This window comes from Ochotona princeps, chromosome 4 (assembly GCF_030435755.1).
Source record: "Ochotona princeps isolate mOchPri1 chromosome 4, mOchPri1.hap1, whole genome shotgun sequence".
Classification (NCBI taxonomy): Eukaryota; Metazoa; Chordata; class Mammalia; order Lagomorpha; family Ochotonidae; genus Ochotona; species Ochotona princeps.
Window position 1 is genome coordinate 36,845,928 of NC_080835.1, and position 22,323 is coordinate 36,868,250.

A 22,323-nucleotide genomic window follows, 5' to 3' on the forward strand; every position below is an offset into this window, starting at 1 on the left:
AATCTGGTTATTTCAAATATATATAAGAAATGTCCAAAGAAACATACCTTTCAATTCTATTCTCCAGGCGCTTTCTGAAGACCCTTTGTATAATGAGCCAATTAGGGTTAGACAACACAAAACAATCTCTAGAGATTTTCCTAAATACCTACTCTAAGCCTCCCAAATAAAATAACTGAACAGAATATGAAAATAAAACTTGGAACTTTTTTATATTACTCAGGAAGACATCAGAAAGACTTCAACTTTGATGTCTGAAGAACAATGCTTTCCTGGATAAATTTCCCTCAGATCAATGACCCAATGAACACAGGAAGACAGAGATGCTAAATGTGTTAACTGAAGGGCCATTGCAAAATGTGAGTGTTGAGAGGTCACAGCCATTTTAATTCCTTAATCAACGACATGAGGGTGGCAGACATCAATCAGCTGTTATCACAGCTTGGTGCACACCCCTGATACATACATTACAGTTCATCTGAATCCCACCTCCCTACATTTACTTGTTGCCTGCCAGTGTGTGGACAACCTCAATCCACCAAGCAAGCTGTTCAGCTTTCCCATACACAGAATGAAAATTACTTCACACAGAAATTGAGTGTTTCACACATTTTCATCACTTTCTGTTAGAGGAGGGCAAGAAGAACTATGAATAATTTGTCATACAAGAGGCCCACTGGGCTTTCCAAGACTTGTCCAAATAATAACAATCCAAACAGCTCCTCATTTTGCAAGACTTAGAAAAAAATGAAAGCAGAGAAAAAAATTCAGCTTAAAAAATAGTAGTGTTCACACAAAAAAAAAAAATTTCAGTGCTAGCATTGTACTGTGATACTGGTATGGTGATTAAGTTGCAATCAATGAAGTCAGCATCACACATGGGTACCAGTGCAAGTCCTGGCTGCCCCGCTTTCAATCCATGTTCTTGCTAATGTGCCTATAAAAATAGCAGAACATATCCCAAGTGCTTCAATCCCTTCATCAATGTGGAACTTCCATATGGAGTGCCAGGATCCTGGCTTTAGCTGTTGTTTGCAAAGCTAATTATATATTCCTTTCCCCTCCCCAATTTTTAAGAGATTGGCTCCTTTTATTTGCAAATTTTTATGGTTATAATTTTTAATGAAAGATTTTCTTGATCTATTTATTTTTATTTGAAAGGCAGGATCAGAGAAAGAGACATAGAGATTCCATGCACAGGTTCACTATCTAAATGGCCACAGAGCTCAGAAGCCAGGACTCCGGAGTTTCCCATGTGGTTGAAGGAGTCAAAGAAATTGGGTTATAATCCATAGCTTTCACAGGCCATTAGCAGGGAGCTGGAGCAACTGGGACTTGAACTGGTTCACGTGGTCTGCTAGCACTGCAGACAGAGACTAGGCTTGCTATGCCATGGGCGGGCACCCAATTTTTAAATTTACAGATAGTTATACAAATTTATGGGACACAATATGATATTTTAATACATGCATACAAGATAACCCTTGCCTTGCACATTTACTTTTTTTTTCTTATTGGCATTGGGAACATTCAAAATCCTGATAGCTATTTGGAACACTTATCTCCACAGTGCCATAGAGCATTACAAGTTATTCCTCCCATCCAACTCTTAGATTATTTCTAAAGATGTCTTGGAGAGATAAATTGGAATTAAGAGCTATGGATTGAGATTATGCAGGGGACTGGTATGGTGGTGCCGTGCTAAGTCACCACCTCACTGCTGGCATCCTGTATTGGAGCAGCAGTTCATGTCCTGACTGCTCCACTCAAGATCTAGTTCCATGCTAATGTGCCTGAGAAGGCAGCAAAAAAGTCCCATGAGCTTGAGCTTCTGCCATCCACACAGATGATCAGGATTGAGTTTAAGCCTCCTGGCTTTGGCTTGGATCTGCCCTGGCCAATGGGGAATTCAGTTAGCAGATAGAAAAAGTGATGATTTTCAGACTAAAAGGAAGAAATGGTTATGAGTAAGAAGGAAAAACAGCTTTCACAATTTCATAGAATGACCCTAAGATCGAATCTTTGAAGTCTAATTCCTGCTCACTCTTTCCTCAAAGCTGAGTCAGAGTTGGTAAAAGCAGGCAGATTCCCAACATGGGGAGCCCTGAGTTCTGCTGCTCAATGAGAATCACATCTCTCAATATTGCCAATGATGAAGAAGAGCATGCACAGTAGCTGAAAGTAAGAAATGGCAGTGACATTTGCTCTATTGTAAATTGTCAGAGCAATGAAATTCCTCTTGGATTTCTGTGACATAATCAATTATTCAACTCTAATGAAACCATAAATCAGAAAGAATTTGCATAAACTCAGTTCCACATGGCATCTCAAAAAGGAGCAAGTGATGGATTTTTGCATTAAGTTATGAGACCAACCTAACGCTTTATTTGTTAACAATGAATGCATCCCTGTAAAAACTGTTAAATATTTAGGTATTTTTTAAAAACAACCCAACCACAAATATTCTAGTAGTGATAAAAACAGGTAATCTAAGATGGTTAGCAAGTCACTGATTCAAAGAGACACTCTGGGCTATCAATGTACAAGATTCTCCTAAGAATTATACTGAAGCACTCCTCATGATCAACCACACAGAGAAATCTCAACCTGAGCTCAAAGCCTGTCATGATAAAATATCCATCTGTATATATCAAAAGAAATTAGGAGATGAGTCAGAAAGTTAGGTACTGTATCTGATTTTGTAAACTTGCATTTGAAAACAGCCACACTTTTAATCTATTCAGCTTCCCCACTACTTAAGCAAATCTGAGTCATTTTTAACAGGAAACTTCTTTTCTACCAAGCCCGAAATACACGCTATGTAGCCCTTTACAGAGGAACATGTCCAATGCCTATGTCAGAAAAAAGTACAAAATAAAGTATAAAGGTTCTTCAAACGTTCACAAAAAATGCATAATATAGCAAACTAAGCATGGATTTCAAACTAGTTTTGACTCAAAAATAACCTCTTTTTTCCATGAACTTTTGGAAATAATTTCACATGAAATGAACTGAACTAAATTACTTGGCTTCTGAGCCTTGCTTAATTCTGGAAGCTTCCAAAGCAAGTCAAAATGGAACCAACTTACCTATATAAAAATGTGAAGTATTTGCAATAGTTATAGTTTCAAAGTAACAGCTTTGAATGTAACTGTTTAGTTTTTCTTTTTAAGATTTTCAACAAATTTTAGGTTCTTTTAAGCCTAAGAGACATTTCAGAGAAAAACTAATACTGCAACAGGAGAGAAAGAAACACCAAAAACATGAAGAAAATTCCAAAAAGATGAAAAACACTTTCTGTAAAAGAGTTAATTAGCAATCATGAGTCATCCATTTGAATCTATTTTCCCTTTGGGAAGTAAAAATATATATATATAAAACCAATCCATGAGTAAGACTCATCCTTTGCCAGATATTCCAATTGTTCTGCAGACCAAAAAGAAGGTTTCTTGACCCCACTCAAGAGAAAAATACAATAATCATGATAATGGTATTATTACAGGAACAACCATTAGCATTACAGGAGCCACTGTTAATTGACTGTTTATTATATGCTGGTATGATGGCAGGCATTTAGGCATCATTCCATTTAATCTTCACAGCAGTCTTATGAAGTAGGCACTGTTATTATCCTCATTTTACAATCATGGAGACCATGACTGAGAAAGGTAAGACAATACAACTTTCTAAAGAGCAGAGCAGAGTTCTAGACCCATGCTATTACCATCACAGCCACAAAGGCCACCCAAGTTCAACCCACACACAGCCCCTTGTCAGGCTTGCTTACCCCTGCAAACACTGCAGCATTGATTCTCCGGGAGAATGTGATCCTTTTCTGAGCAGTTCAATGGAGGGCACGTTTCTGTAATTTTAACTAAAACTCCATCCTGGAAACCAAACATTAGAGAAACAAAAAAGATATTTGGAATTTTAGCCAATGACACAAACTTACAATATTCACTGTTAACACTGTGTAATGATAACGACTTACAATTAACAATATTTATAGAAATTCAACTAACAACAGATAACATTACAAACTGAATTGATGAGTTTCCTGGAAACTTCCCTTCTATTTAAGAAAACCTCCAATTTTAATACTTTTTGAGTATTTTCCACAGAGCAAAAACACATTGGCATCAGACTACTGATAAATTTTTACAACTGACTCTTGAGTAAGGGAGTCCTAATGTGCAATATTTGCCAACTTCTATTGTATATCCTGGTGATAGCTGACTTGGGGTTAACAGCAAGATAATACTGAAAGAAAAGTGGGTAAGTTGTGCACAGTGAGCTGATATAATGTAGTTATAACACTGGATAACAAGCATTGGGAACCCAAAGAAAAATAAGACATCTTCCTTAATCTTGATTAACTCACTCTTTGGACAGAAAGATAAAACAACTTCTTAAACTAGAACCAGTGAGAGAATAAACTCCTAAATAACATGGTCTGATAAATGTATGATAATATATCATAGCAGCATAATTCATGTGTCCAGTTGGGAAAATCCTGAAGATGTTACATTTGGAGGAACTTGAATAACAGAATAAAGGAAGAGATTGTCCTATGAAATGAAATACAGCAGATCCAAAGTATAAGATATTAATAAGACAGCTAGATGAGCACCAGATTTTCTCCAGATATAAAATCACTTAAAAGGTTAAATATTCAGATGAACTTTCATGACCTCACTTTACCTAACATCAGCTTTTGTCTAGCAGCTGTATGTAGTTTTACACCGAATTTTAAAACTCCAGACATTAAAGAGTTGAACGTTTTCTTAATGTTTCTAAGACATTGGATATTCCCTTCTCATTCCTCAGGGAAGGTTTATATTAAACAGGAAGTACACTTGAAAAAGGAGTACCATTTAAGACTAAAAATAATTAGTTACCAAAATAGGAGGGAATAGGATGGAGCTGAACAGACAGGATTGGTTCTGAATTTGTCAAGAGACTCTAATACTTCAGTGGACCACAGTTCTCTGGGTTGGAAAGAATTTCCATTACACCAAGCACTGATATTCTAATAAAGATTATATACATAACCTCAAATGTTAAATGCAAGTTTCCAACTGCTCATGTTGGATTATTTTCACCATGTTGTCCTTTCTTAGTGTTTCCAGCTGCTACCATTCACCATCTCACCTTCTCCTGCCTTACTCTTTGTTCTTCATTCTCTGTTCTGCCGGGATCCACGCAGTGGGTGTGGATGACACGCAGGTGTGAAGAGAACAGCTCCCCTGTCGGCAAGGTCACAAGAAGCTTCCAGCTGCATGGCAGGGCCAGGCAGATATCTCTCCTACGACCTAGACACAGTCTCACACCCTTTTGCATGGACACTCAGCCACTACACTAAAGAATTTTGTAGTCTATTGAGGCATTGTTGTCTGCTCCTGTGAGATGGTTTCTGCAACCATTGTGAGCTTGGGAGTTACTCTTGCTGACCACGTTTTGGTGAGTGGTCCTTTATTAATTTGCACACAGGAATGCAATTAAACCTTGTTGTATCTGGACGCCTAATTGTGTGCCTACACATTGCCCTGGAATCTGGCTCAGATATGTAGCACGCCTTCTGGGAAATGGCTTCATAAGTATCTAAAAATTAATGAAAGTGATGGGAGAATGAACTGAAACTGCTACGGTAATAAATACAGTCACTGTAACCTTAAAGGATAGCTTGTGTTTGCAATTTCTTTGCAGCATAGAAAATGTATCTGTTTTAGCTGCTTATATAATTTTTGGTTAGAGGAATTACAGCATGCTTCTATTAATGTTATAGAGATATGCTTTTAATTACTGTTTGATTGCTTATGGGGTTGTAGAGCCTGTAGTTGTAAGGGAATTTACTGTTTGAGATTTTTGTTTTAGATCTTTATTTTTTTTCCTTTCGACATATTTTTTCTCATTTAGTGATGGGTAAATGATAGAAATACAAATGTGGTAGGAATGTATTACTGATTAGCAAATAATCCCATGTGCCTTGGCCTTGGAGTCCTGGCTGTCACTCCACAGCTACTATGGAAAATGAACAATGACTTGCTTTGAAGAATATGAATACAGTATTTTGCACAATTATCTTTACGGGAACCTGCTTAATCATGAAGTAACAAACAGTATGACCCAAAGCCTGTGCATGCCCCCTTAGTTATAAAAGAAAAATAGATGGGCCCGACGGCGTGGCTTAGTGGCTAAAGTCCTCACCTTGAATGCCTCGGAATCCCATATGGGCGCCGGTTCTAATCCCGGCAGCTCCAATTCCCATCCAACTCCCTGCTTGTGGCCTGGGAAAGCAGTCAAGGACGGCCCAAAGCTTTGGGACCCTGCACCCGCGTGGGAGACCCGGAAGAGGTTCCTGATTCCCGGCTTCGGATCGGCACTGCACCAGCCGTTGCGGTTCACTTGGGGAATGAATCATCGGTTGGAAGATCTTCCTCTCTGTCTCTCCTCCTCTCTGTATATCTGACTTTGTAATAAAAATAAATAAATCTTTTTAAAAAATAGAACAATTAAATATTTGTGCAAAAGCTTGTGATGTGTCTGGATAAATACAGACAGCCTCCTGAGGTGTTAATTGAGGGCTCCAAGTGACAGTGTCCATGTCTCTTCTTTCCACTGACTTCACACACCCTTCTCAAGCACCAAACCTGGCTGGCGCTGGCAACCGGAACCAGTCTTTCTAAGATGTCTCTCACTTTTCTTCTGACCTTAGGATCCAAGAATTTATCCTGCTTTTATTTCCCTTTTCCCTTAAGGCTCATTATCAATCAGTGTATATCATTCTCAAAAGAGCATCCAGCCTCAAAAGTGAGTACTTATGTTAGTATTTCTACATGATGTGCCTTATTTTCTACAAAAAACAATGAAATCAATGTTTGAAAATCTGTAGTATGTAGTTACCTTACTACATGCAGCATGAGCTAAAAGTAAAAGAGAACACAATGCTAAATTACCTTCCAGTATTGCCTCTAAGTCTATCAAATTTAAAATATTTATTTATACCTACTGCCTCCTGGCAAAAATTAAGGATGGTTGATGCTATCAACCCCCTTTCATCAATTCTATATGTCTTTCACCAAGTTTCTGAGTGTTCTGCTACCAACAGCTTGCTTCTCATATTTACAGGTTCCTCCTGGGCACTAAAGCCATTTTGCTCATGCATAGCCATAAATTCAACAATCTATAACAACCTAAAGATCAAGGCCAATGATTGATATGTGGTAGATGCTCTTTATCTTGAGGAAGTACAATATCCCATTTATAATGTTTTTTTTTCAATTTGTATTCATTTTCACTTTATACGAAATGTAGAGATAGAGACAAACAAAAGTATATCTTCCATCTTCTGGTTCATCCCCACATGCCCATAAATTTCAGGGCAGGGCCCAGATGAAGCCAGAGCTCAGAACAACATCTGTGTCTCCCGAATGGATGGAAGATGCACAAGTAATGACCTAAACCACCTGTTGTGCTCACAGCTGGTGCATTTGCATGTAGCTGTGACACAATCCAGGCATTCTTGTAAGGGACGCCAGCATCTAAATCATGATTTCCATCACTGAACCAAATGCCCATCCCTGGTTTAAAATTTATGCTCCAGAACTGCCAGTGAGATCAGCGTATACGTAACATTTCACCTCAGGATGCACCTTTGATCAGTTTCTTCTTGCCCTACCCAAACCTGGTATTACTTACATACCTATTGGTTTCTCCTGAAATTACTACCACTAATAAATTACTTACAAAAATTCTTAGCTCAGGCTTTCTTCTTCTGAGATACCTCAAGCTAAGGCAACTGAGACAGATTTCCCTCTTATTATCAATAAGCAAACCTTTAGAAGAGATAATCTCTACAACCAATAAAGTGAAGAATCAGACAACATAATGGGAGAAAAATTTTGCACACTACACAACCAACAGCAGACTAAAATCCAGGATTTACAAAGGGCTTTAGAAACTCAGCGACAGCAAAACAAACATTTCTGTGAGGAAATGGGCAAAGGAAATGAACAGACATTTTTCAAAAGAACAAATTTAAATGGTGAATAGACATGAAAAAATGCTCAGGCTCTCTAGCTGTCATTGAGATACAAATGAAAGCAACATTGAAGTTCCACCTAACTCCAGTAAGATTGACCCTCATTCAGAACTCTACCAACAACACCTGCTGGTGCAGATATGGGGAGAAAGGTACCCTCTTTCACTGTTGGTGGTAGTGTAGGGCTAGTACAACCACTAAGAAAGTCAATATGGAGAATGTGCTAAGAGAACTGAAATTTGACCTGCCATGTGACCCAGCTATTCCATTATTGGGAATATATCCAAAAGAAATGAAATCTGCATATGAGCAGGGGATCTGTAATCCTATATTTACAGCAGCACAATCTACAATAGCAAAGACCTGGATACAACCCAGATGCCTGTCAAAGGAGGAGTAGAAAAAGAAAGCTGTGGTATATCCATCCCATGGAATACTACATCTACTCCACAGAAAACTGTGGTACCCCTACTCCATGGAACGCATTAAGAATGAAATTCTACCATTTGCCACAAACTGATCTTAGCTACAGACCATTATGCTCAGTGAAATAAGTCAATTCCAAAAGGATAAATATCATACATTCTCTCTGATCTATTGGCAACCTTCAGTCAAAATATGAGATCAACAGCCCTTTTGATACAATTTTTGCTACATCTCAGGGTGTTTGATATTTCTGTTTTTATTTTCATTCATTCAAAAAATGGTTTTTTTCTTATTAATTTCCTCACTGATTCAATTGTAATACAATAGGATCATTTGCTTCAGGAAGGTCTTTGATTTTTTTTTTCATTTCTTCAGTGACAAACTGGTCATTCAGAGGCATGTTATTTAACTTCAAGTTGTCATAAATTTTCTATTTTTTCCTGTTGCTGATTTTGCTTCATGGCTTTTCTTTCAAGGGGATGTATAGTAACTCTTTAGTAGAGACTATCACATACAGAGGTAAAGATACAATGCAGCATGCAACTCTACTTCCAGATCAAAGGTGGACTCCCGGGCCCGGCAGCGTGGCCTAGAGGCTAAAGTCCTCGCCTTGAAAGCCCCGGGATCCCATATGGGCGCCGGTTCTAATCCTGGCAGCTCCACTTCCCATCCAACTCCCTGCTTGTGGCCTGGGAAAGCAGTCGAGGACGGCCCAATGCATTGGGACACTGCACCCGCGTGGGAGACCCGGAAGAGGTTCCTGGTTCCCAGCTTCGGATCGGCGCGTACCAGCCCGTTGTGGCTCACTTGGGGAGTGAAACATCGGACGGAAGATCTTCCTCTCTGTCTCTCCTCCTCTCTGTATATCTGACTTTGTAATAAAAATAAATAAATCTTTAAAAAAAAAAAAAAAAAGGTGGACTCCCAACGAAACTGTTGCATATACCTTGACAACAGAATGATGAACTCTCTGCCACTGTCCCTGTCTACAATGTGAGGAAACATTTAGGTAGCAGAATGATGCACATATGGCTGATTATGAAGGACTATACTATTGCAACAACATGGGAGAAATTAATAGGGATTTGGAACTGACATGTAATAATAAATTAATTTTTTTAAGTAACAGCAAATGTAGGGAACATAAGTTTAAAAAGGGGGTTAGCAAAAAAGAGTATAATAAATAAATGAAAAAGTAATGAAAGAAATCTCAAGGAAGAAACAGTTCCAACTTGCAGATAAGGAAATTGTATCTCAATTTCAGTTTGCTGTTTAGGAACATCAGAACTAGAAGAAGGCAGGAAACTTACCTATTCAACATTGGCAATATACTTTCAACTATTTATAATAAAATTATAATTTACTCCCTCCTCCAATAAGTAAATTAACAGGTAAATAAATGGGCAGATTCTAAAGTGATTTACATTTGCATTTTCTTATTTGTACCTTTTCCACTATATTACAAATGTTGCATCATGAATATAATATTCTTTTGTGGGGAAAAAACAGAAAATTTATGTTTTAAGTGTTATAAAAGATTTTTTAAAAATAATCAGTCATGAAAGGTTCTGTTTGAAAAAAGGGCTTGCTCTAACGAATAATCAGTCAACAATTCTAATCAACCTTTAAAACAGTTAACGAGTAAGATCATCCTTCCAACTTTTCAAATAGAGACAAACCTTTTTAAATGAATTTGAAAATAATATGGACCATGATTACTGTTGCATTAGTATTCCTAAATCCATTTAGTCCAAACACATAATCAAACAAAAATCTTTTCAACCTTTAGTGGTGAAACGATCTATGTTAAGAACTGTTTTATGATTAACGCTTTTAAATCTCCTTGATTATAATAGGTGCTTTTTTATGACATTTGCCCTGACCCCTGTGTTGGTTGAAAAATACAATTCTTCTTGCTTTTTCTCTTTTTCATGATGATTATCTCCATGCATGGCGATAATATACATACTTTCGGAGTCAGTATTATGAGCCGACTACAACCTACAAGACCGGCACCATATATGAGCACTAGTTCCAGTCACAGTTGCTCCACTTTGGATCCAGCTCCCTGCTAATGCACCTGGGAAAGCAGCAGAAGATGACACAAGTGCTTGGGCCCCGATACCCACATGGGAGCCTGGGAGAATAAAGATATTCTTTCTTTCTCTCTCTCTCTCTCTCTCTCTCTCTCTCTCTCTCTCTCTCTCTCCCTCCCTCCCTCCCTCCCTCTCTCCCTTCTTCCCTCCCTCTCCCTATAACTCTATCTCTGTTTTTCAAATAAATGTTTTATTTATATATGTATATGTTCTGTCTGAGGTTTTAAAATGATTCTAGAAAAATGGAAATGAATGGTCTTTAGGCCGTCCTTTGTAACTGGGGAATCTCCATGTAAACCATAAAGCACAGAAAATTATCTGAGCAATTATTTCATCAGTTCCTTCAAGGATAGCATTTAGATAATAACATTTTAGATATCTAGGATTAGTTAATTCATTATATAAAACAGATATAATTACACATTAGTACTTAAATCTTGGGCCCAGCACAGCAGTTTAGTGGATAAATTCCTAGTCTTGCATGTACCAGGATTCCATAGGGCACTGGTTCATATCCCAGCTGCTCCACTTCCCATCCAGCTTCCTGCTTGTGGCTGAGAAAGAAGTCAAGGACAGCCCAAAGCCTTGGGACACTGTGTCCCTGTGGGAGACCCAGAAGCAGCTCCTGGCTCTTGGCTTCAGATCAGCTTAGCTCTGGCCATTGCAGCCACTTGAGGAGTAAACCGGATGATGTTAAGATCTTTCTTGGTGTCTCTCCTTCTCTCTGTAAATTTAACTTTCCAATAAAAATAAAAAGAAATCTTTAAAGACTTGGATATTGATAATAACTGCCTGAGAGAGACCACAAGCCCTTTCATCCTACACCCATCACCCTCTTGTTCTGCTGAAATGGGCTCCTCCATGGCCCTTTTATAGCTGCTGCCCTTTATTAAGGAAGTTAATGGGGCATATAGTCTAACCAATTTTTGTATTCCCTTTACATATAGAGAAAAATTAATAATTTTTAATCTACCCTTATAAAATTCAGAAATAAAAATTATTTCTGTTACAGCGGCAGCAGAAACTAGGAGAGGAAGCTGTGGGTACATATCACAGAGGCTTGGATGCCAACTAGCTCACAGCAATGAGGCTTTACTCTTTCCTGAATCAATTTTCATAACTGTATCATATCTGCTTCTAAAGATTATTCTGTAGATCAATTCCTAGAAAATAGCAAATGACTGAGAAACACTAAATATTATATTCAGTACACTTCCTACTATATGGAAAATGTTCAGTAAATAATTGGAGAAAGAAAAAGGAAAATTAACAAACTTTTTAGAAGGTAAAGTTATTCACATATACTCACGTATGCATGCATTCTTTTGTGCAAAAGAATAACTTGTCCACTCCTGCTTCTTTTTAAATTGTAGAAACAATAAAAGCTGAACACAGCTGTGTAAAGGACCTAGATGCACCAGCAGCAACGTGGAGTGTTATTTAAATAAGCTGACATTCACATCCACGGCCCGATCTTCTACAGATCAAGTTGGCCCGGATCTCTCTGATGACAACAGAGATTGAGTCACATCAGTGACCCGTGCTACAGTACCAATACAAAATGTAAGCGATGGCTAGCTGTCTGTGACAGCATGGCTAGCCCCATGATAATGGCAGAGTGGGGGAAAACTGCCATTCATCACCCCAGCTTTCCCTGATGTAAAAAGTAAAAGCAAAAGTTGTTAGAAACCAAATCATGTTCCATTTTCTAGAAGGGAAAACAGTGGCTTTAGACTCAAGAAGGACAGGTATGGGCATGTGTAATAATGTCATGTTGCAGTTATTGAAGACTTGCTTTATTCCAAGCACTGCACTAATTTCTTCACTTGTGTTATACTATTTAATTGGTCCAATACCACTATGTAGTGGTATGCTACCCCCAGGTTATGGGCAACTCTGCTCTCCCATGCTTAAGCTTTAAGCTGCTTGTTGATCCAGAGACACTATAAAGCTCTCTCCCTGCCAGGTTCCTCCTGTCTCTGCCAATGACTAAGGAGCCCCTGTATCAAGCACACAATGATGCAAAGACACAAAGCAGGATGGACACACGGAATTTCTGGATTCCCAGGGGAAGCCAGAATGAAGCGGAATGGGAAACCAAACAGGTACATTAAAGAGCATTTATTGCCGGGATTGATTCTGGTAAATGAAAATAAGAATAGAGGAAGGATATTTCTACCTCAGAACTCCATAGAGAACTATGTTTAAGTTCTTTTGATAACACCTTCTTGAGGGTTTCTGCAAATCCTTAATTATCTATCTCCCTCTCTTCCCCAATCTTTGAAATACATTTCTTTCTTTTCCACAGGGATACAACAAGCAGAAAATGAAGTAATGGGCGCAGCGGCATGGTGGCCTAGTGACTAAAGTCCTCGCCTTGAACGTCCCAGGTTCCCATATGGATGCCGGTTCTAATCCCGGCAGCTCCACTTCCCATCCAGCTCCCTGCTTGTGGCCTGGGAAAGCAGTCGAGAACGGCCCAAAGCTTTGGGACCCTGCACACACGTGGGAGACCCGGAAGAGGTTCCTGGTTCCCTGCTTCGGATCGGCGCAGCACCAGCCGTTGCGGTCACTTGGGGAGTGAATCATCAGACGGAAGATCTTCCTCTCTGTCTCTCCTCCTCTCTGTATATCTGACTTTGTAATAAAATAAATAAATCTTTAAAAAAAAGAAAATGAAGTAATGTATGTAAAACCATTTGCAAAGATGGGCTATGTAAGACACAATGGTTCTAGTGAGTCACTCTGGAGAAGTCTCACTAAGCCAGTTGTACTTTTTGGGGGGCTGTGACTGCTCTGCGAAGCACTCTCTGTACTTTATTCTCTTGCCTTTCCTTCTTCGCTTCCCTATGCCAGTCCCTTATTCATATCCTCCTAACGCTGTGCCCCTCCACTTTCCATAAACCAGCTCAATGACCACCATCAAGGACTATAAATAAAGCACCAACACAAAAGCCCAAGCCTCATTCTCTGTTACCTAAAGACTTTCATTCAACAGGTAAGTAGTATCATTTGGTCCACTGCTTCCTCATTAATGTCGGGCAGGAGAGGGGATGTTGTCTAGGCAGCATAGCAGAAGGTACTGGGGCAAACATATTCTTGTTGAAGTCATCCTCATGCAAATCCCTCTAGCGAAAGTGGTTGTGGCTATAATTAGCTGTCTTTACAATGTAATGAGTAAGGTAGGGAGGGAAAAAAATCACATAGAAGGAAGAAAGAAATAATCACTTTTGCTTCTGATTCTTAACTGATAACCTCCACCAAAGCTCTTACTAGAATGCAAGGAACTTTCAAGAGAGGAAACCTCAAAGCCTTCGGAACCAGGGCTTTAGTTAATTAATTAATTAGTCTATTAATTAATTAGTTAATCTAATAAAAGAATGCAAGGAATTCTCAATGTGAGTAACAGCTAGATAAAATTCCAGGCTTTAAACACAATTTGTGTTACTGCATACTTTGATTTGTTTAACCTAATGCTGCATTATAAAAATAATTGATCCCACCCCATTATCCCCAAGAAGACAGAACTATAGCTACTGGATAGAACTCACAAGGAGATAGAAGTTCTCCACCCAATTAAAGGAAATCTCTGATTACTAGCTTTTTGCAACCACAGAAGGAGTTATTCTGGATTAGTGAGTTCCCAATACTATTATGTGCATAGAGTGGTAGGGGTCAGGGGTGTTTTCAAGCATGAAATTCTATGTAAAGTCTTATTGGTTAATGCAGCAGGTCTTTAAAGATACCTATATCCCTAATACCCGCACCTTTTGGTATTAATGCCTTTGCATTGTCTCATTCTACAATAAACACTGACTAATCCTGTATGACCAATAGATTGTATAGAAAGGAATACTCCACAGTTTAAGAGATTATGTTATAATGGAAGCCACACCTTGGTCTTCAGAAGCATTTGCTCTGGGGGAAGCCAGCTGCCAGGTGAGAAATACTTTAGACCAACAGGCCACAAAATGCAAAGAAGTGGCAGAGACAGAGACATAAAGGGAGACCTACACAGAGAGAACTTCCTGTTACAGTCGTCTTAATAAGGCACTGGACATGTGAGTAAAGAAGCCACTGGAGATATCCAAACCATGTCAAGCCTCCAATAGTTTTCTAGCTCTAGTAGCTGTCAGATCACACAGGTATGTGAGACACAAGTTAGACCCATACAGATGAGCCCATTCAATCCATACAACCATGACTATAATAAAATATTGGTGTAATCCTTAAGTTTACAAACTGCTTCACAGCCATGAATAACTAAAATGCTACAGTTAAAAAAAAAACTCCTTTTCCTCTCCACTCCTTCCTCTAGCACAAAATAAGTTCCTTCCCCTGCCTCAAAGAGCTTCAATGCCATCATCCAATGGAGAAGGAATAAATGACATTTGGTTTCTTGTGATCCAAATCTTTCTATGGGTATTAGTTTCTTCCTGGGAAAATAGTTTCTCCCGGGACATAGTCTTACTGAATGGAAATTAAAGTAACAGGTCCCGTACACAAAGATTGAATCAGGCAACTGGACTGTATGACCCCAGATTTATTAATGATGTGTTCTCTTCATACACTTTAAACCTTACATAAGTGATTCAGGGAGAGTAAGCATCATTGGACGTTCATCATAATTACAAAGATAAACCTGCAAGATTCCTCTTTCTGAAACCATAGCTTAGGCACCTGTTTCCTAACTTCTAGGACTAATCTTGGCCTTATGGCATTTTTGAGATTCTTTGTGTCCTCTGAATATTCTGACTACAAAATCATCACTTTTGCCTTTATAAGCCAGAAAAGACTCTTGTTGCTTATGAAAAAAAAAAAAAAGGAAACTGATTTGGGGGGTGACATTGTGGCATAGTCGGTTAAGTTGCTGCCTGGAGTACCAGCATCCCATGTTGGCACTGGTTCAAGTCTTGGCTGCTCCATGTGTGATCTACCTCCCTGTTAATATTCATAGGAAAACAGCAGAAGATGCCCCGAGTGTTTGGGCCGCTGCACCCACACAGGAGACTTAGAAGAAATTCCTGGCTCCTAGAGTCAGTCTGGTCCAGCCTCAAGTTTTGCAGCCTTTTAGGGAATAATCCAGAGAATAGAAGATATCTCTCCATTGTCATTGTCACTGCCTCTAACCTCATTGTTTCTTACCTTCAATTATTCAAATTAACATAGTGATCCTCTGGTCACTATGACGTTTCCACTGCAATTGCAGTGACATTTCAAAATGCAAAGCTGTTCATAATATATCCAAATACACACCTTCTATAAATGCTCATCCCCATTAAGATCAAGTCCAAATCAATTATTTTAAATCTGTTCTATATTGCCAGATTCATTTCTCATCATCTTCTCAGATATCCCCTAAAACTTTATACCGGAATCAGCTGGATATTTGTAAAAGACATTCCATCTTTCCTTGGTCAATGCATTCACCTTCATCTGTGAAGGAAACAGTGACTGCCCAACGTCAGCCATCCCCTTCCTTTCAGAAGCCCTAACTAACTCAAAGGCTCATAAACAATGCTATTCCTTAGTACAAAGAACTGATCAGTTGCTTACAGGCTAACATACTGAACTACTAATTATTTTACTTGTGTCTTCCTCATTACATGCTATCACTTTCAAGAAAAATAAAATATCTTATCTCTAATCCCAACTCTTTGCCCTATGCCTGGTTTATATGTGTATTATACAAATGTTTCATAAATACTGGAAAAAGACATTTGGTTACCACTATTTCTCTCTATCCTAGAAGCATGTCTGGAATGTATAGCTACAAAAATAATGAACAGTGAAAAAAAAAGAAAGATAAATAAACACACTAAATTAAATTACGGTAGAAACAAATTTGTAAATAAATGAAATCAAAGGACATTTAAAAACCCTGCTCCATAAGTTTCAAATGATTTGTCCCCTGCCTATCCCTTTAAAAGAAAAAAGAAATATTTTTACTGAGAAAGACAGATCACATTTATGGAGAAAAGACAGAGAGAAAGACCTTTCATCTGCTAGTTCACTCCCCATATGGCCACAACAGCCAGCGCTGAGCACATGTGAAACCATGAGCCAGGGTCTCCGTTCGGGTTTTTCATGTGGGCGCAGGGTCCTAAGGCCATGGGCTATCCTCTATTGCTTTCTCAGGCCATAATCAGGGACCTGGAGAAGCCGATAAAACATACTGGCACCCACACAGGATCCCACCACTTTACACAGTGAGGATTTAGCCACTGAGCCGTCATGATCAGCTCTGGATATCCCTCTAGTTTCATTTATTACTGTCCTTCCCCTTGATGAATCCATTCCTGCTATCTTGGCCCTTTTGCTCATCTTTGAACATGACAATCAAGCCCCTGGCACTTGTTTTCTCTTTGCCTGGAAACCTCTCAGCCAAATAATTGCATGATTGAAAACCCACCTTACCTAAGGCATTGTCTTAAAGCTATATTCTCAGGAGGCAGGTGTCTATCCTAGCAGTTAAGGTAGCAGATAAAATGCCCATGTCCCATATCAGAATACCTGGATTTGTTACACATCTCTGCCACCAGCTCCCTGAAAATGCTGCGAGGCAGCAGCAATTCAAACAATTGGGTTCCTGTCTCCCATATAAAAGGCCTAGGTTGAATTCCCAGCTCCCAGCTCCCAGCTCCCAGCTCCCAGCTCCCAGCTCCCAGCTCCCAGCTTTGACCCCCAGCTCATCCTTGATCATAGCAGACATCTGGGGAGCAAACCAGCAGATGGGAATGTGTGTGTCTACCTCTCTCTCTCTGTCTCTCTGTCTCTCTCTCTCTCACTCTCTTTCTTCTTCTTTCTCCTGTAAATAAGTTTTTAAAAATAAAATTATACCCTCAGAGAGACCTTTTTCGACCATGCCAAAGCTCTCTAAACCATCATCCTTCTCCAATTTTTAAATAAAATTTGGCATTATGTTATATATTCATGTATTTATTTATTTTATATAAAATATTTTCTCCCTCACCAAACTGTGGATTCTTTTTTAAAAGTGATTTATTTGAGAAACAGAGTTGCAGACAGATAGAGAGATCTTCCATCTGCTGGTTCATTCCGCATATGGCCATATTTGGCACAGGCGAGCCAGGCCAAAACCATGCAATAAGGTCTCCATCCAGGTCTCCCACCATAGGTGACACAGGCCCATGGACTCGGGTCATCTTCCTCTTCCTTGCCAGGCAAATTAGCAGGGAGCTGGATAAGAAACAGAACTGCCAGGACTCAGCACCCATATGGGAAACCAGCCTTGCAGCTAGCAGCTTAACCTGAAACCTGAATATCAACCCCGAACTGTCACTTTTATAAAGACAGACATTTTGCTGTATTCAGTTATAGAGCCATAATCAAATATCATGCACATGTATAGCATTTGCTCAATGCATGTTTGCTAAATTATTAGTGAATGAAACCTATGGCACTATATGTCTAATTTCAACTAATGCTTTAAAGGGGGCAGGCAGAAGATAAACATTTTCTAGCATTATTTCGGTCACTTGAGTGTAGATACACTGTCAGCCTAAGTTGATTTCATTTACTCCAATTAGAAACTTTTCCTAGAGCTACTTACATTAATAGCTGCTAGATTTCCTACCAATATCCCCACCTCCCATCTTTCCTTGGTATCTTTCTCCAAGATTACCTATGCCACAGCTGACCACAAACCAACTACATAATGATCATCAATTTTCCTCGCCACTCTCTAGTCCAGTGTAACACAGGAGATTCTGCCTCTCAGGGACGCATCCAGGCCCAAAGGCCTCACTCAAGAAACCTGTGTGATGCCCACACATCAATGTGTTCTCTCTCCAAAATGGATAAGGATCACAAAATTGAAACTCACTCTGCATTCCCGACAGCTCTTGGTTAAAATCCGCTGGCCTTCTGCAAGAACTTTTCCTCCATAGATACATTTGGCTGCAATAAAACAAAACAACAACAAAAAAGTGTCAGACCGTCTTGATGCGCCACAAAATTACCTCAGAAGTACCATTCAACATCAATAGATTCAACCACTGAACTTATCTGGACAATAAGATGCTGGACTTCATGCTTGGTAAATGCTTGCAATGAAAGAATCTCAACTGAATTTGAACTGTGGTAATGCAACAAGGTGGAGGAATCCACCATGGGGGGGGGGGGTTTAGGGAGGGGTGGGGGGGGTTTAGGGAGGGGTGGGGGGGAATCCCAGTGCCTATAAAACTGTATCACATAATGCAACGTAATCGATAAAAAAAAGAAAAAAAATCAATAGATTCCACAGAAACAAATTTTTTCATTCCAGGAAAATACATCTTGCTAAAAAAAAAAAAAAAAAACTTGGGGACAGGCTGCATAACCCTGGAGTCCTCCAGTAAAACTTTCTTTTGACCTTGTCTTATTTGTTTCTCTCACCAACAACATACAATTACTTCAGCGCTGTAGTTACCGAAGAAACTAGACAATGAATTGATGTGGCAAGAAGTTAAAACAAGGAAGAACAGGCTGTCACCACGTGGAATACTTCAGTCGTATTTTTTTCATTCAGACACTCCAATTATAAAATGAATGAATGGGTGAAATGGAACCCATATATGTCACTCAACAAAACTTCAAAGAAATGGAGAAAGATATTGTTTCATTTTCCTTGTGATCATAGGAGGTAGGTGTCCTTAGCCTACATAATCCTAAAATACTCCCAAAATACCTGAAAACTACAAGCAAACCCTTTACATCTCTACATCAATGCTTATAAAACTGCCTTTGGAAAGGTGACTTCAAAAGGATAACAGGGATGGAAGACAGGGGAAACAGGCCTTGTTTAAAAATTCAAGACATAAATAGAACTCCAACTTCTCAACTTAGACTAGTCTAAGCATCAAGTCATGACTTTATTTGTTCACTCACTTCATAAGTCAGTCAGCTAGCTATGAACTGAATGTGACTTTATCAAATTCTCCAGCCACTTCACCAAGAACAGAACGCAATGGCTTAACTATGCCTGTGCCTCCTGCAATGAGATATGTCTAGCCTAAGTTCACAGAAGGAAAAGTGGAGACAGGCACTCTAAGAGATTTTTCACATTAGCTTATGATTGCTGTCCTATATATATTTCATCTTGGGACCTCCATATCAGTATCTGCTAAAAATGGATTGATAAAATCTTGTGGTTGCATAGTCCTATAATCTTCTGATACTTATAGAATACAGATGCCTTAGTAATTAGTTGGCCCAATCCTTTCTTTTTAGCCATAGCAAGAGCAAAGCTCAGACACACTGCTTTACTTAATGCACACCTACAATACCATGCTACATTAGGCTGCTCAGAGTCCCCTGTATGACCAAAGATCAATGCCTAGAGTTCCTGGAACAGAAGAGTGGACAGCCAGCAGATCTTCGCTGGACACTTGCTTTGGATCTGCTCTGATCTATTTGCCCAAAGTCAATTGCAATGCTGATTCAGAATGTATAAAGAAGTGGCCACTTGGCCCCAACTAAGGTCAACTTTGAAAGGACATTCCAATTCTAAATATCCCTGCAGTTAAATTTTTCTTTCTGCCCAATTTTCCTCCCCTTGGTATCTGCTCTTAGACCAGAAATGATCTGAGAAGACATCCTAAGTAAGCACACACAAATCTCCACTTCAGAGACTTTCCTCTCAAGACTTGATCATCAGCAACCTGTACCTCATCCAAATCTACTACACTCTAGCATCAACATCCAAACATCTGGATCCTTCTACTTGCTAATTCTTTTTTTTTTTTTAGAGATTTATTTACTTTATTACAAAGTCAGATATACAGAGAGGAGGAGAGACAGAGAGGAAAATCTTCCGTCTGATGATTCACTCCTCAAGCGACTGCAACGGCTGGTGCTGCGCCAATCCGAAGCCAGGAACCTGGAAACTCTTCCGGGTCTCCCACGCGGGTGCAGTGTCCCAAGGCATTGGGCTGTCCTCGACCGCTTTCCCAGGCCACAAGCAGGGAGCTGGATGGGAAGTGGAGCTGCCAGGATTAGAATCGGTGCCCATATGGGATCCCGGGGCGTTCAAGGCGAGGACTTTATAGCCACTAGGCAATGGCGCCGGGTCCTACTTGCTAATTCTTTTTTATTATTAATTATTTTGCATTATGTGACAGTTTCATAGGCTCTGGGAATCCCCCCACCCCTCCCCATGCCCTTCCCCCATGGTGGATTCCTCCACCTTGTTGCAGTATTACAGTTCAAATTCAATCAAGGTTCTTTCTTTGCAAACATATACCAAGCATAGAGTCCAGCAACTTCCTACTTGCTAATTATTAATCAAACTTGTCTTCAGTCAACACACACATCCAAGCAATGCTCCTTCCTGAAGTTTTTAGGTCAAGCTACTTTTCCCCATGATCCAACCTCAGCCCCCAAACACTATCTTCACTTGAGCTATCATTAACCTTCTTCATTAGTTCTACCACAACCTGCTAACTTTCCCACATTCTAATTTCAACCCTGTCTAGTATTTCTCTATGCAAAATTTAGGCACATTTTTTTGGCAGATTTATTTACTTTGAAAAACTAGAGTTACAGAGAGAAAGGGAATGAGAGGAAAAGAGAGACTGATCTTCCATCTGCTGTCTTACTCCCCAGATGGCTACATCAGCTAACACTAGACTAAACTGAAGCCAGGGGCTTCTTCTGGTCTCCCACAAGGGTGCAGGGTCACAAGCATTTGGGACAGTCACATTGCCTTTCCCAGATCATCAGCTGAGATCTGGATTGCAAGTAGAGGAGCTGGAGCTCAAACCAGGACTTTTATGAGATGTCAGCATCACGAGCAGGAGTTTAACATACTATGTCACAGTGCTGGGCCCAGGAATATGGTTTTTTATAATTAGTTTCCATGATACAGTTGTATATACATGGATTTCTCTCTCCCCTCACTTTCTTCACTCCCTGCTTTCTGCTCCCACCACTTTTCCTCATATTATCACAGTAATATATTCCCTAACAACAGTTGTAAACTTAACTTCTTGCTATCCAAGAATATCATGGCATGGTAGGTTTTGGCAGAGGTAGAAAACCTAGTATCATTCTGTCAAGGTATATTTAAGTGTTTCATTTGGAGTCCTTCTTTTATTTGAGAATAGAGACAGCTCAGGCATGAATCTTTAAGTACAAGTATGAGCCTGGTTGAATCCATTATGGGTCTTTAACACCAGGACATTCATGTGTCTTCTTTTGCTCAAGCTTTATAGCTCACAGAATTTGTGCTTTCACTCACCCTCCCATGCACTGACATCTGCATATGTTCTAACCTGTACATGCTTTCATTTACAGGCGTTGTTCTCTTCTATGGGTACACATGGCATCACTATATTCCTACAGGCAACAATCTAACTTGCATACCTATCAGTTTCACCTTAGACCTAACATACCTCATACAGTTGTTCTTGAGCTCAAACCCTGACTTGTTGCTCTTTCTTTGTATTTCATTTCTATTATGATATGGGTTTGGCTTAAAGAATACAAATCATTGTATCTTGGCTGCACATTTAATTATGCATGATTCCTACTCAATGAAACCTTCATGAATGCAGGAACTATGTCTATTCATAATTTTATTTCCAAACTCATGCCTTGTGTCTTCAACATACTGTTGAAAACAGTAAATAATTATAGAATTAATGCCCCTCTATTAGGCACGCAAAACCATTCAAATTTCCTGATCCCTGAATCACTTATGCTAAGCAACACCACTTTCAGCAATATCAAGACACCCAAAATTTCATGGCAAAAAACAGC

The 22,323-nt window shown here is 39.4% G+C and overlaps 1 protein-coding gene across 1 annotated transcript in view; it reads right to left on the reverse strand.

Annotated features, from left to right (window-relative positions):
* The window catches only part of NELL1 (neural EGFL like 1), an 860,846-nt gene that overhangs the window by 614,836 nt on the left and 223,687 nt on the right, over window positions 1-22,323 (reverse strand). The window contains exons 10-11 of the mRNA XM_058663250.1: window positions 18,410-18,483; window positions 3,788-3,887 (exon numbers count right to left, since the gene is read on the reverse strand). Coding sequence (XP_058519233.1) covers window positions 3,788-3,887; window positions 18,410-18,483 — 174 coding nt within the window. The remainder of the gene's footprint in view (window positions 1-3,787; window positions 3,888-18,409; window positions 18,484-22,323) is intronic.